The 14,183-nt window shown below is 35.8% G+C and overlaps 1 protein-coding gene across 1 annotated transcript in view; it reads left to right on the forward strand.

The window, feature by feature from the left end:
- Positions 1 to 14,183, forward strand: part of AHCTF1 (AT-hook containing transcription factor 1) — a 62,411-nt gene that overhangs the window by 39,483 nt on the left and 8,745 nt on the right. The window contains exons 22-32 of the mRNA XM_054576676.1: positions 189 to 333; positions 411 to 542; positions 1,335 to 1,485; positions 1,926 to 2,076; positions 2,401 to 2,508; positions 3,670 to 3,847; positions 5,635 to 5,838; positions 6,550 to 6,949; positions 8,422 to 8,545; positions 10,697 to 10,788; positions 13,003 to 13,208. Of these exons, the coding sequence (XP_054432651.1) occupies positions 189 to 333; positions 411 to 542; positions 1,335 to 1,485; positions 1,926 to 2,076; positions 2,401 to 2,508; positions 3,670 to 3,847; positions 5,635 to 5,838; positions 6,550 to 6,949; positions 8,422 to 8,545; positions 10,697 to 10,788; positions 13,003 to 13,208 (1,891 nt within the window). The remainder of the gene's footprint in view (positions 1 to 188; positions 334 to 410; positions 543 to 1,334; positions 1,486 to 1,925; positions 2,077 to 2,400; positions 2,509 to 3,669; positions 3,848 to 5,634; positions 5,839 to 6,549; positions 6,950 to 8,421; positions 8,546 to 10,696; positions 10,789 to 13,002; positions 13,209 to 14,183) is intronic.

Genomic DNA, 14,183 nt, shown 5'->3' on the forward strand with positions numbered 1-14,183 from the left:
ACAGCATAAAATTAAGTCTTTAAAATGCCTTGTTGACATGAGCAAACTTTATTATGCCATGATTAGTATTTTATAAACGTACCCTTAAATTACAGGTACAAAGTATCTTTGAGAATCTTAGGTGGATTACTTGTTTTGAACATTTTAAATAGCTCTTCTAAAACTAAACTTTGAAAAATACATTTCAGGTGCATGATTGAGGCCTGGAGTTTACTGCGCCACCATTCCAATGGACTGAATGTAGAGGAGTTACTAAAGCACACCTATAAAGTCTGTCAGGAAATGGGCTTAATGGAAGACTTACTGAAGTTACCATTTACAGACACTGAGCAGGTAATGACTTAGCCATAAAAACTCCTCAGAAATTCAAGATATGTTAGTAGCTTACAAATCTATTATTTTCTTTCTAGGAGTGTTTGGTGAGATTTTTGCAGTCCAGCACCAGTGTTCAGAATCATGAATTCCTTTTAGTTCACCATTTACAGCGTGCCAATTACATCCCTGCCTTGAAACTGAACCAAACTCTGAAGAGTACTGTTACGGTATAGTTAAACTTGTTTTATTACGAGAGACAAGAGAATAAGAAAAACCAGTTACTTTGTTATCCAAGAGCTTGTAGTTTTGTAACCAGCCACTGGGTTTTATAAAAAATTTGAGCTTGGGGAATCAGTCCTCCTCTTACCTTCTATAGCAGAATTAGGAACAGGGTTTTATTACTTAATTCTTTTATATACGCCTTTTCTGTTTAAATATTCATCTATCTGTAGATAGATATTCAGATATTCATCTATCTGAAATTATCTGTCGACAGATAATTCAAATTATCTGTCTACAGTCTTTCCAGACTAACCATTTTACTCAGGGAAAACAACAGGATGAGGTAGAGGATAGCAATAAAAATTATACAGCACAGAGAGCATGGATTTTAGGGGTCAGACTAATTCTTAGTTTGCTCTGTGCTTGGAACATCCTCTCTATGCCTTGGGTTCCTCATATGTAAAATAATAACCTCTCTCTGAGGATATACAAAGGTGAGTGTGAAGTACCATGTACATAGTACTGACACATGCAGAAGCCTCGTAAAGGACAACTGATGTTTTTAGGGGTTACGAAGAATCAAGGCAGAATACGAAAGACTTGGAATTTATTGACAGATAAGGTTTGGTGAAGTAATTAGGTATGTGTATGAGGTCCTTGGTTTGGAAGAATGGATAAATAGGGAAGAGGAAGATATTCTTGGGTATTCACAATTATATTTTAAACAGTAGATTTATAAACATATCACCTAACCTGTTTGAAGAGTAAATTTTTACCAGCTATGATATCTTCAATAGAGTGATCGTGACCCTCACTTGCGGGAGAGAGCAGTGGCTCGAAATTCTATATTAGACCAATATGGGAAGGTTCTTCCTAGAATCCATCGAAAACTGGCCGTTGAGCAAGCTAAGCCTTACCATGTGTCAGCATTATCAATTATTCGAAAAGGTAAGGTTTCACTGAAAAATGTCAAGTGTTAAGTTAAAAGAGATTGAACGATTACCTTCTGCCACCATTGCTATTTTAGCTCACTTTTGCTTTGAATCATCATAGTGGTGCTTATTTTTTCATAGGCCATTCTACCCCCCAAAATGTAAGGCTTTCTTGGCAGCTTTTACAGTTTATTTAGTAATGTGGTAAAGAATGAAATAACTTCTTTTATTTCACTTGTGACTCCTGTCCAACTTTTAAATAACATGGACAATAATTTTTCACCATCTCCTAAAAGCCTAAATTGTTAAATTTCTGCGTAGATGTTAAGCCAAATACAGTTTTAACCAAATTCTTATCGTGTGATCTGTTTTCCAGTTACTCTTTTATACTAATCTACTATCAGTAAAATCCTGGTGTTAGAGATGACATTGACTCCTCCATTCTTCATTTCACAGTTTCTCGGCCCAAACCGTTATCAGCAGTTCCAAAGCAAGCTGTAATAGGGAACGTGTTAGCAAGGTCCACTTTCATCCATAATGTATTATCTAAAGTTGGAGAGGTTTGGAAAAGTGATGAACCCAAAAATAGCATCTTAGCCTACAATAGGTATGTTTTTCTTACACCTTTTATAGTCATGTTACTTGTTAATCTTTCCTGGATATCAGCAGCATTCATAAACATACCAACCTTAGAGTTTATTAGTGTAATCTAAAAAGGAAATACTCTTTACGTTGGCTACTTTCTTACAAGAATGTTTTTTGTCTTCAAAAGCAAGTATTTTCGTTGATGTTTGTAAAAAATCAGAAACGTTCAGAGTTAAAAAACAAAAGCTTTTCTCTCCCATCAAGTCTTACCACTTTATATATAGGTTTTTAATTTAATGTTCCTTGTGATACCTAATTAAAAGTTACATTTTTATTTTTTTTATAGTCCTAAAATAGAAGGACCATCTCCTGCAGTATGTCCTCTCCCAGACCCCGAGCTGCCTGCAGCATTTGTTGGAACACCAATTTTAAAAGCATCACAAAAAGTTTCTAGGTAAGAATTTTATTAAATCATTTTTGAAGACAAAATGTTTGACAATAATTAATTTTTAATTATCTTTAAAATTTGACCAATTGTTCTAATTTCTTGAGTTTTTTGTGCTTGCTTTTTAAAATAATTTGCGCAGTAATATAGTAATTTTAGTAAATTTCCTATCAGCTGGTAGACTACTTAGAATTTTTGCTTGATGATTTGCTTAGAGAAAAGGAGCAGACTTTGTTTTATTAAAATTACTAGCAAAATGCTTTCTTTAGTATAACCTCCGTGTTGATTGATCCATAAATGAAGGTTGTTTTTATAATCTCTAATTTTGGCTGGCATTAGTGGGAAGTATGCTAGTCAGAATCCATTAAATTTACGTATCTTTCAATGACACAGAATAGGAAGAAATCCATGGACACTGCATACAGTAAGCTAAGTGCTGTTTTATGTAATTATATTTTGTATGTGATCTAAAGTGCATTTATTCAGATTATGGTCAAAAAGTCATTGAGGAAATGGAAGTTTCCTCAAACTTCCATTTTCATGGATTGCTAAGGAAGTGTTGCTCTATTTTCTTTAGTATTTTAAATCATCAGCAGTTCATCTTCATTTGAAAATAAATGCCTGGCACATAGTGGGGGCTCATCAAACATTGGTAAAAGAGAGAAGGACTAGAACTTCTCCCTGACCCCCCCCCCCCCCGCCTTTTTAAAATCAATCATCAGCTAGAATTTCTGTTTCCCTTTTTTGCTACTGAGTTAATTTTGACATTTTTTAGGAAGATTTATTTATTTTTAGAGAGAGGGAACGTAGGGAAAAGAGAGGAAGAGAAACATCAGTGTATGGTTGCCTCTCATGCACCCCTTACTGGGGACCTGGTCTGGAACCCGCACATGTGCCCTGACTGGGAATCGAACTGGTGACCCTTTTGTTTGCAGGCCGGCACTCAACCCACTGAGCCACAGTAGCCAGGGCTAGTTTCCTGACATTTTTGAACATGCACTTAATTAATGTACTTGACTGAATTTATATTTATATCTCATATATATATCAGTGATTGTAGAAGCTTTAGTAATTAAATGAGATACTAAATTCTTCTGTGTCTTTAGTATAGAATAACTTAGTAAAAAAGTAACCAGAATTTTTCTGTTCCCATGTGTACTCTGATTACAGACTCCTGGATTTGGTCGTTCATCCTGTTCCTCAACTTTCTCAGTGTTTGGGGTTTATTCAGCAACCTCCCACAAGATTTCCTTTGGACCTAGTATCTAGTCCACAATTAAAAGGATCATGTCAAAATACCTCCAGGGCCTCAGAGTTACATTTACTTGAAACTCCTGCTGTAGTTAAGGTGAGTATTATTTACCTAGCATTTATAGTGAAGCTAGGAAGTTATCATTTTTTAAATAACAAGGAGAAATAAGCTATTTATAAATGATATCTCTGCATAATCAATGGTTTAAAAACGACTTTTTTTTTAACTTTTTCTATTTTTATGGGTATATTTCCAGAATGCTTTCTGTGTTTTTACATCTTCTTAAATAGACTTTATAAAATTTATCCTTTGTGCTTAGCTGGCATTATACTTAAAGTTAGCAATTGTATTGTCCTGAAAGTAATGCAAAGCTCTGTGTGGTCATAAATTGGCCTGTATCCTTTGAAAAATGCTTTCATGTTCTTGGGTTTGGTTTAAATTCTATTTCTGATGGCATTTTGCTATTTTTCTATCAGATGTTTTTTAGTTCTCAGGCTTATTTTAATTCTCTGACTCCTTTCATGCAAGTATAAACTGTTAGTCTTCCCTATAACATATCTGTCTTTAAATAGCCTCTCCTCCACTCTTTCTGATTAAATACTGTCTGAGAAATCACAAAACTAAACTTAGGATGACAAGTTAACAGAGGTCTTTTTACCTTCATATTGTCAGAATGTTTTTTACATATGTTATCCCCTAGCTCCTTGTCCATTGTTCTAGATCCAAGACCAGAATCTTTTTTCCTTGTTTTAAAAATTGTTTCTTGATATCCAGCATTTGTAGTGAGCCAGGGAATTTCTTTATTTTTCAAATTGAATAAAAGATACTTAAGTAAATGCTCATCCTAAAATAGTTATTAATTTCAAAAGAAGGTTATACTAAGACTATTAAATTCCTGACACTTAATACCCAGTACAGAATTTCTAACTTTTTTTTTTTTTCTTTCATCAAGAAAAACAATCAAGCCCTGGCTGGTGTGGCTCAGTGGATTGAGCGCCGGCCTCTGAAGCGGAAGTTTGCCGGTTCAGTTCCCAGTCAGGGCACATGCCTGGGTTACAGACAGATCCCCAGTTGGGGCCGTGTGAGAGGCAGCTGATCACTGTCTCTTATACATCCATGTTTCTCTCCTTCTCTTTCTCCCTCCCCTCCCTGCTCTCTAAAAATAAATAAATACAATCTTTTAAAAAGAGAAAGAAAAAAAATCAAATTTTATTATTGTTTACAGCTAGGTTTAAATTAAATTAGGGTAATTTTGTACCTGCTGCCAAAACAATCTGGGGGGAAAAATCAAGATAATATTACAACAAATTCAATAATCTAATGGAATAATTTACTAGTCCTTTAGAGAAGAAGTAAAGGTATTTTTCTACCTAAATAGTTCCTATCTAATTACTTTTATTCACTATAATAAATCTTCAGGGGATTTTTAAAAGTAACTCAGGTACTGTTATATTCTAAAACATTCTTAAAGTCAGTCTCACTAATTTAGGTTAGATTGGTATAAATAAGCCAGATTCTGTTCTGTGTTTAAGACACAGTATCATGTCTTTAACCTAACTGCAGTTTTCTAAGCAATAGTTAAATAATTTACCTTATCTGTGTACTTAATTTTTAAGTTGACTTTAAACTGGAACTAACCAAAGCTTTTAGAATGATTATAAATGAACTTTTATGTTTTGTAGTCTTAACTATAGAATGTTCTGAATATAATTTTATATTTTACTTCCAGTAATTTATAATAAAACTTGTTATTGTGTTTTTTGGCAATGAGATTTATTAAAGAGGTGTTTAGATAGCCGTCATTGTGACTCAGTTGCCCCCATCTGCCCTTATGTTTGTCTTCCTAAACACTAATGATGGGTTTCCTTTTCTTTTTGGCACAGAAAGCTAAAGCTTTGGCCATGTCAGTTACTTCCTCTGGATTTGCCGAGTTCACTCCTCAATCCATCCTAAGGTCTGGTCTTCGATCAACACCTTTAGCATCTCCCTCTCAGTCACCTGGAAGGTCTCTTACTCCTCCTCTACGGCTTAAAGAAACTAGAATTTCATTCATGGAAGAAGGCATGACCACAAAATGGATTGCTGGAGTAAGTCCGATGATATTTGGAACAAAAAGACCTAAGAATATATTAGTTGCCATAAGTAAAAAATTAGAGAAATTGATTTGAATAAGATCACTAAAGGTACATGTAAACAAGCACCTTAAATGTAATTTGATAGTGATATGCTAGGGGTCAGAAGGGATCAGGGAACACGGGGAAGGGGGAAGAGTCTATTAGTCCTGAAATCAGGAAATACTTGTTCAGAAAGAAAGGAGAACACTGACTACACCAAACCCATCATTTCCAGGCTGAAGAAAATAGGGCTCAGATGCACCAAGTAAATTGCCTACAAGTAAATACTGGGTGACAGAAATGGGACTACAATGAAGACCTAATTTTTATTCCATGTTTTTTGTTTTTTAATCTATGTTGTTTTCACTTTTTTAATTAAATTCCTAATTGGTTGTCTATTTAGGAGGGCATATCTTTAGAACTCCACTGTGGATTAATAGGAACCCATCTTGCCTATGAAGGTCTTGGAAATACTGATTTATTAGTTAGGGAAGCAGTAACAGTTATTAAATTTTAATCCTGTATCTGAGGAGAATGGATTTAGAAAACAGGAATTCTGACTGAGGAGAGAATTTGGGGAAACACTGGACATGGAAAGGGGGTGGGTATGATGGGCATGGATAGCTTAGACCTGACTGTGATTTTTCCTAGTAAAAAATTTTTTCAAAACCTTTCATTTAACAGACTGCAGATGATAGCAAAACAAAAGGATTTGTTACCCTGCCTTTTTACAAGTCTGGAATTCCAGGAGAAACTGAATGGCTGAAGAACAAGGACAAGACATCTTTTTCACTGATTAGCCCTGAAATGGACCATCAAGAAATGGATGTGAGGTCACAGAACACATCTTCACAAAGTTTGGAGAAATTGGATGTGAGCAAAGAAAATAGCAATGTGTCAACGGAATCATTGGAGTATCAAGATGCAGCATCACCAGGACAATTTGAATATATGTTCATGGCCTCTAAGCCAGCGAGCTCTTCCACTGAACTGATTACTAATTTAACTGAAAAAACTGAGAAGGGTGGTGATAAAGATGTGTTTGAATCAGAAGTAACTCCTCTAGACCTGGAGAAACAAATGGGTAAGAACTCAACTTTAATAGAATTTTCACCAGAAGAAAAGCACCTGGGTTAAGTAATTCCATGACCCAGTACATGTTATTCTTTCCACTTACAAATAGGTAGGAGGGGAGAGGAACTTATGTGTGTTCTTCTTTTAATTTGGAAATGAAATTTGGGAAAGAGGAGCAATGTTTAGGGAAGAGAAATGTCAGCTGTCAATCTGACTTAAAGCCTTCTCATGGGTCTGAGAAACGATACTAACTTTAGACAGTTTTGCTATTATAGTTGTTAACTTAGCCAGCTTATCTAAAAAGCAGCTCTGAAACCAAGAAGTTCATTCTACTCTCCATCCCCACCTTCAAAATCACTGGACAGTAAAAATTAATGTACAAAGGCCCATGAATTTATTGTCTTCTATTTGTCTGTCAAAAAAAATTAAGCCCCTAATGTTTATGCAACAACAGGTGGGCTTTCCTGTGTGTGTGCACTAAGTGTGGTTGAGGTGAGTGAAGTAGGCGTGGCCCCTGCCTGCATGTAATTTAGAGCCTAGTAGGCTCTAAACAAGTGCCTTTAACGCAATTTGACAGTGATATGCTAGGGGGCATGGAAGGGATCCGGGAGCACACGGAGGGGGAAGAGTAGATTTGGTGGACCGGAAGACTTCTTTTATTTTTGTTTCTTACTCTGGCATAGTTTTAACCAGCTTATTTAAAGGTAACTTCTAACTTTAAATCTGTAAAACCAAATACTTTTATGAGAATCTGGGTCATAGTGGTTTCTTTTGGGAAGTATTTTCTGCCCAAGCTGAACTAAGGTTTCTTAAAATTTGAGTTCAGTGAGATATGGATTACAATGTCTTTAATAAACATGAGCTTTTATTAATTGTTCTGAGAATTTAGGACTATTTTCAAAAACAGCATATGTCTGGAAGTTTGTATCACTCTTCTATGCTGCATGCCACTAAAATATCTGAATGCTAAATATTAGGCGAGGATCTTCATGTCAGGATCTTTGTTGATATTCCTAAACTGATAAGGCAGTCTCAAATAGGTTTTATTGTTTTGGTGGGGGAATTATATAGCACAAACTAGAGTGAAACAGGCTACACTTAAGTTAATTAGCTCAGCTACTTAACTAGCTTTGTGATCTGTGATAAGCACAATAACTATATGCTTCGTTTTTTTTAATCTTTAAAAATGGGAAAAATAGTACTACCAATTTGAATGTTGAAGGTAAAGTGAACTGATACATGTAAAACACTTGCAGCAGCACCTGTGAAGACGTAAGTGGTGGGATAAAGGGATGGGGGGCTCTCGGGCTAGAATGAGAGAGGGAGAAGGAACTGTGTTGTCAGTGTAATGTCAAGAGAGGGAACCTAAACGTACAAAAAAGCAGACCCAACAACTTGTTAGAAAGTAGTCCAAGACCATGAGTAATTGCTAAACGTGTAACCTAAATGTTGTAAATATTCTTAACTGGTTATGATTTACAGGCATTTCAGAAGATGCAGAGACAAAGGACCTCTCAGTTGCAGAGGAGGCACTTTCAGGATTAAATCACTTAAGCCCTGTTCAAGATGTTGAAGCTTCTCTTTCTGTACCACCAACCCATGAAAGGTAAGTTTTTAGAGAAAATTTCAAATATTAATAATGTTTAATGAAACTGAACCAGTAGTAAAATAGTCAACGCATAGGTGGCTCTTTTTAGATCTTTGACATTTCCATTTTCATGTTTTCTGTTATGAAGTTCATTTCCAGCATTTTGTGTTATTTAGTACTTTACAGTGTGCAATACTAAACATTTCCTGGCTATGCAGAGACATGCATGATGGATTGAGGTAGACCCATGTTCTTTGGCAGCCCTGTTTTTGTTGAAGACCAGAAGTTTCCCTCACAGTCATGCATTCTTTCATCCCCTTCCCTCTCTGGTGGTTTCAGGGTGACGAGGTGTGAGTTTGTTCTAGCACCCAGGTGGAGCATGGGGGTGATGGCTCGGAGGCCGTTTTTTCCTACCATTTCATTGATACAAGCAGAGTTTTCATTGCGTTTTAATGACCATGTGAGCTGTTAATGCTCCCAGGGAGTGTGGTTTAGCACTTGCATTAGAAGGTGTGGTCGATGATGCAGGGCTTCATCGGATTGCGGTCTGACGGATTGATGCCAGGTTCCGAACGGTTTATGGTCCACAACAAGAAAAGCAGCCTGTGTTAAAATATAAATCAGTACAGCACTTCCTTTGTAGAAAGTTAGCTGAACTAATCAGTGGGGTAATTGATTCACCTTGTGGCACAAACTCCTTATTTCATTGCAAGACTGGGCACACTGCATGTCAGCACTAGTAATAATGGCAGTGACGCCATGGTAGAGGACACCAAAAGAGTCACAATTTTCAATTATTAAGAAGTAGTAAGAAGCCCTGGCCAAGGAGTTCAGTTGGTTAAGAGTGTTGTCCCAATATTCTGAGGTTGTAGGTTCAGTCCCCAGGCAGGGCAAGTACAAGAATCAACCAGTGAATGCATGAATAAGTGGAACAATAGATCGATCTTTCTCCTCCTCTCTCTCTAAAAATCAGTTTAAAAAATTTTTTAAACAATAGTAAGAATAATTTACTAAACTTAACCCCCCTAAAACATAAATTAAGACATAGTAAATGGTTTATTACTTAATAAGTCCTAAGAGTGACTTCATAAAGCACTCGCAGAAATCAGTATCATAATAGTCGCCTCTCATAGACTGAACTCAGTCATATGCTTTTCTGAGAAGAAAAATCCTGACTAGCTGGAATCTTTGCCAGGGCTTCATGGAAAAAGGGGGAGAAAACAATATGAAGAAATTATCCAGACTGTTTTATGGATTAATTCTAATGTTTTTTTAAATTTAATGAAAACTCATATTTCTTGCATTGGGCTTGATGGATAATTGTAACAATCACAAAGCAAAGAGCAGTCACGTGACAGGAAACTATGGTCATCAGTGATTATCTAGGTGAATATTCTCCATCCTAGCAAGCTAGTTTCTTTTTAAATATAAACTAATATAAACTAATAATTTAGTTCTTACTCTTACTATAAACATTGTGATTGAGATGAATCTTACAAATGTCTCTATAAAGAAATGTGTATATAGTCCAGATACATGCTTTTTTTAAAAATTTGCTTTATAATTGTGTTTTTCCCATTTTTAAAAATCAGCATGCTTTAGTTGGGTTTTGAGGAAAGGCTAGCTCAGAATAGAAACCATCACTGTCACCATATTTTCAGAATAGAAACCATCACTGTCACTTAATTTCACAAAGTAGATTAATACAAGTGCCAGTTGATCTTCCATTCTGAGTTGTCACACTCTTTACAGTTAGCGTTAAAACACTGAACCTGCTTCTACTGAGTATATAGGAAATATTCCATATTTGACAAACTTATTTGGAAAAAGTGACCACTGGTAATTAAAAATTGGCATGAATATAATTTAAACTGAGCAACATTTTTACATCATTGTACATTCAGTTTAAGGCCATGCCATTATTGCCAACAAAGTAAAATATTAAAAAATAGGAAAAACAAATACAGCATTAGTTGTTTCTAAATTCACTTATAATTTTTATAGCGAAGTTCAAAATGAACTTGTATAATATTAATTTCCCTGAACCTCGGTTTCTATGAGCAGTATGAGAGAGAGGTGGGAACCCTAGGAAGCAAGGCGTAAAGCATAGTAGAGCAGGTGGGGTCTTCTCACGCTGTAAAACAGAAGTATGTATTTCTGTTTCTAAAGGAAAATCCTTACCCAGAAGCCCAGGATACCAGTTTCAGATGAAATATCAGTTGAATCATGCACCTCTACAATTCAAGCAGGTAACAATAAATGTATGTTATTTTTACTTTAGAATTACTTCATTTTAGTGTTTTGAATAAAGAATCTATTCTTAGAACAAAGAAATCTTTTATCCAGATTTTTTTCTCTCTCATTTTTTTCTCTCTCTGACGTATTTGGTGTCTGGAGGTATATCAGCTGTCAAACAGTGTGTGACTTATAAGGCACTTCATGAGCCTATCAGTGGAAATCTTAGAATGGATTTTGTGGATATGTTTTCCTTCAGAACATCAAAGAGCAAAGGAAATTACCAGTCCCCAGCCAGACTGACTAACTGCTTCTTGGTCTTCTGGGACTCGTATCTACACAGGCCAACTTCTTTTTATTCTGTGTTTGTGATAACTTAAGACCAAGATTGACTTTTTATTATTAGAAAATAAACACAAACGATTGAATTTACTTCAAGGAAATAAAAAAACATATGGATTCCCGCCCCCCCTGCTGAATGCCTCCTCTCAGCCCCTGGCTGTACAGAGATCAGGAAGATACATTTTCCTCACTGAGCTCATAGTTGGATTTGTGGGGGAAAGGCATCTTGAATGCTGAGGCCGAGAATCTGTTGGAGCATTTTACTTGAGGACCTAGTGCAGCGATCCGCTGTTGGTGGTCTCGCTCCCTGACTCAGAGCACATGCTCCTACTCTACCCTCCTGCTTATCACCTGACAAATAGGGCTGTGGACAAGCTTGAATAGACCCGATTCCCTACCCCGCCCCGCCAATTAAGAATGTAATATATATTTATTGTAAAATAATGAGGGAAAAGTCTAACATGTAAAATAAAAATCCCCATAACCTGGTTACGCATTTTAAGAATCCAGTGTTAATCATTTGAAGTGCCTTTTTCCTGAATTATTTTTTTCTGTGCATATTCCCCCCCGTATGTTGAAAGAGTAGGTAAGTATGGTAGCTAAAGAGTACAGGGGTTTGAACCAGACTCCTTGGGTTCATAACCCAGTTCTGCACTTACTATGTAGAAGTTTAAGGCATTTTTCCTTGTTACTAGTTTCTATTAATCCTGTCCTTTTTAATGGTTATAATAGTATTCCGTAGTATGGATGGTCTCTGGGTGTGCTTAACTAATTATTGTTGAACATTTGGGCTGATGGCCATTGTTTGTTTTGCTGTCTCATTTCTGCAATGAATATTCTTGTGTATATATCTTTGTACATTTCTGTCAGTACTTCTGTTGGGTAGACTCCTAAACATGGACTTGTCAGGGCAAGGAGTAGGTGCAGATTTTTAATATATTATTGTTTCTCCAATAAAGGTTGTTTCTGCTTTCATACACTGAGAATTAGAAGGTAAAGTGTGTGCTTTCCCATTTCTCTTTGCCAAACTGACAAGTGAAAAACACTTTTAGTTCTTTTTTATAAGCAGTATTTGTGTATTAGCCCAATTATCAATTAAAAGAATAAAAATGCTTTTCCCTAGTTGGCCTTTTTACTTTAAATATTTTTATTGATTTTTACTAAACACTAAAGATTTTTAATTTAGGTAGAGCTTTGTGTCATTGACAAACTCTAAATCCGAATATAGCCTGCAGGTGCTAATGACGTAAAATTTTGGCAGAGGAGGGAAGGTGAAATATAAGGAGGAATTTATTTTTAATGAGCCACCCACCCCTAAGTTTTGGGGGGGGGGGGTTTGTTTTTTTAAGTGGTAAAGTATATTTGTGGCCATTTGGGTGCTTTCTGCCAAAAGAAAGATACCTATCCAGTCCTTTTCACAGCCAGATCAAAGCTCAGATTGCATGTCCCTCACGTAATTCTAGAATGACTCAATAAGGATAGTTGGTTATCTAACCTGATGAACACATTCCAGATTAATAAGGAACAAAATGTCTGAGCTCCTCAAAACATTTATCACATTGATGTTTCACAATAAGTGCAAAAGTGTATTCCAGTTGAGAAAAAACAATGTTGTCATTTTTTAATGTAAACTTTATCTAATGTGTTTTATCTTTGTGGAAAGCTCATGTATTGTTTAAACCAAATAACTGGATACTGAAGAAATAGGATTAATGTGTTAATCCCCATGGGCTTTTTCCCCCTTTTAAGATAGCAAAGGGGAAAAGAAATACCAGTTTTTCAAGGGAATATTCTCAAGTGCATTGTAGCCTTTGCCCTTCTGTTTGCTTCCCAAGTACTGTGCATATATCATTTTTCCAACTTCAAACACGGAAGATTAACTCCCATTTTTCTTTCAGCTATGGCCGATGTCCTCGGTGACAGGGGGAGCTCTGGGCTCATTATCTCGGGAAGTCCTATTGTCTCTGGACTTGGGCTTGACCAAGAAATAGTGAATTTAAAAGAAGACCACGAAATAGAAATTGATGTACTGAAAGAAAGTGTTGACTTACCAGAAGAAAAGCCTCCCATTTCTGACGATTCTCCTGATACTCAAGAAGTTCATGTAAAAAAAATTAATTTTTTAATTCTTTGTCAGTCTTTGTTTTGATTTAGTTAGGTTTTAAACCATAGTTCAAGCCTAATAGATTTATTTATTTGGTTACTATATAAAAACCTCCTTATAAAAATCTGTGTTTAAAAAAGTGTTTAAGTAGTTTGCGGAATATAAAAGAACACAGCCTTTAAGTAAGAAATTGTTTTTCTTAACCAAAACCAGAAGGCTGTGTTAAGTCACAATTTTAACAATTTTGCTTAGTATTTGGTTCAAATCAAAGTTCTTTCAGTCACCAAAAAAAATGGATACTGACTGCTCCAGAGACGAGTATGACATGGAAACTATTGAAAGCATATATTTGAAAATAATTGAATATGGTTTAGTAGAAATTTTGTCCCATGAATACTTGTAGGATAATGATACTCACCTGGCTGGGGATGAACTTCTATCCAGGGAGGACTTTTTTTCCCCTTGGTACTAACATGGCCTGTGGTTTCTAAAAATCCCACCAATTCTCTCTTATTATCAACAGGCAACTTTTTATATGATAAATGTGAATTTAAGGTGAGGAAAAACCAACTCTTTTAATTATTTATAGAAATTTAGTTGTATAGTATTTGGAAGGTTTCTTAACTCAAAAATATTATGGTTGTCCATATTCATTTTTATGACTATTCTCACTGTAAAACAGATGGATAAAGTCCCTATTCCTTTAGCTGGAAAGCTTAAAAACTTGTGGGCATGATATAAATGGTAACCCTTATTTCTGTGTATTTCCAGTCTTTCATCTCATTGAATGTTTGGGGAGTGGGAAAATGTCATTGTCTAGGTGGGTTGTGATGTTCTACCTTCTCGGTCAGGAGATCTCTCTGTTACTCTCTGCCTCCTCCTTTTTCTCCCCTTCCCTTACCAAAAGGTAAATGCAAGGACCATTCCTTCTTCCACCAAACCCTTGCAGGAGAGGTACTGAACTTGAAAGCCTTA

This window comes from Pteronotus mesoamericanus, unplaced genomic scaffold (genome assembly GCF_021234165.1).
Source record: "Pteronotus mesoamericanus isolate MK-2021 breed Mesoamerican mustached bat unplaced genomic scaffold, CSHL_Meso_final contig_347, whole genome shotgun sequence".
Classification (NCBI taxonomy): domain Eukaryota; kingdom Metazoa; phylum Chordata; class Mammalia; order Chiroptera; family Mormoopidae; genus Pteronotus; species Pteronotus mesoamericanus.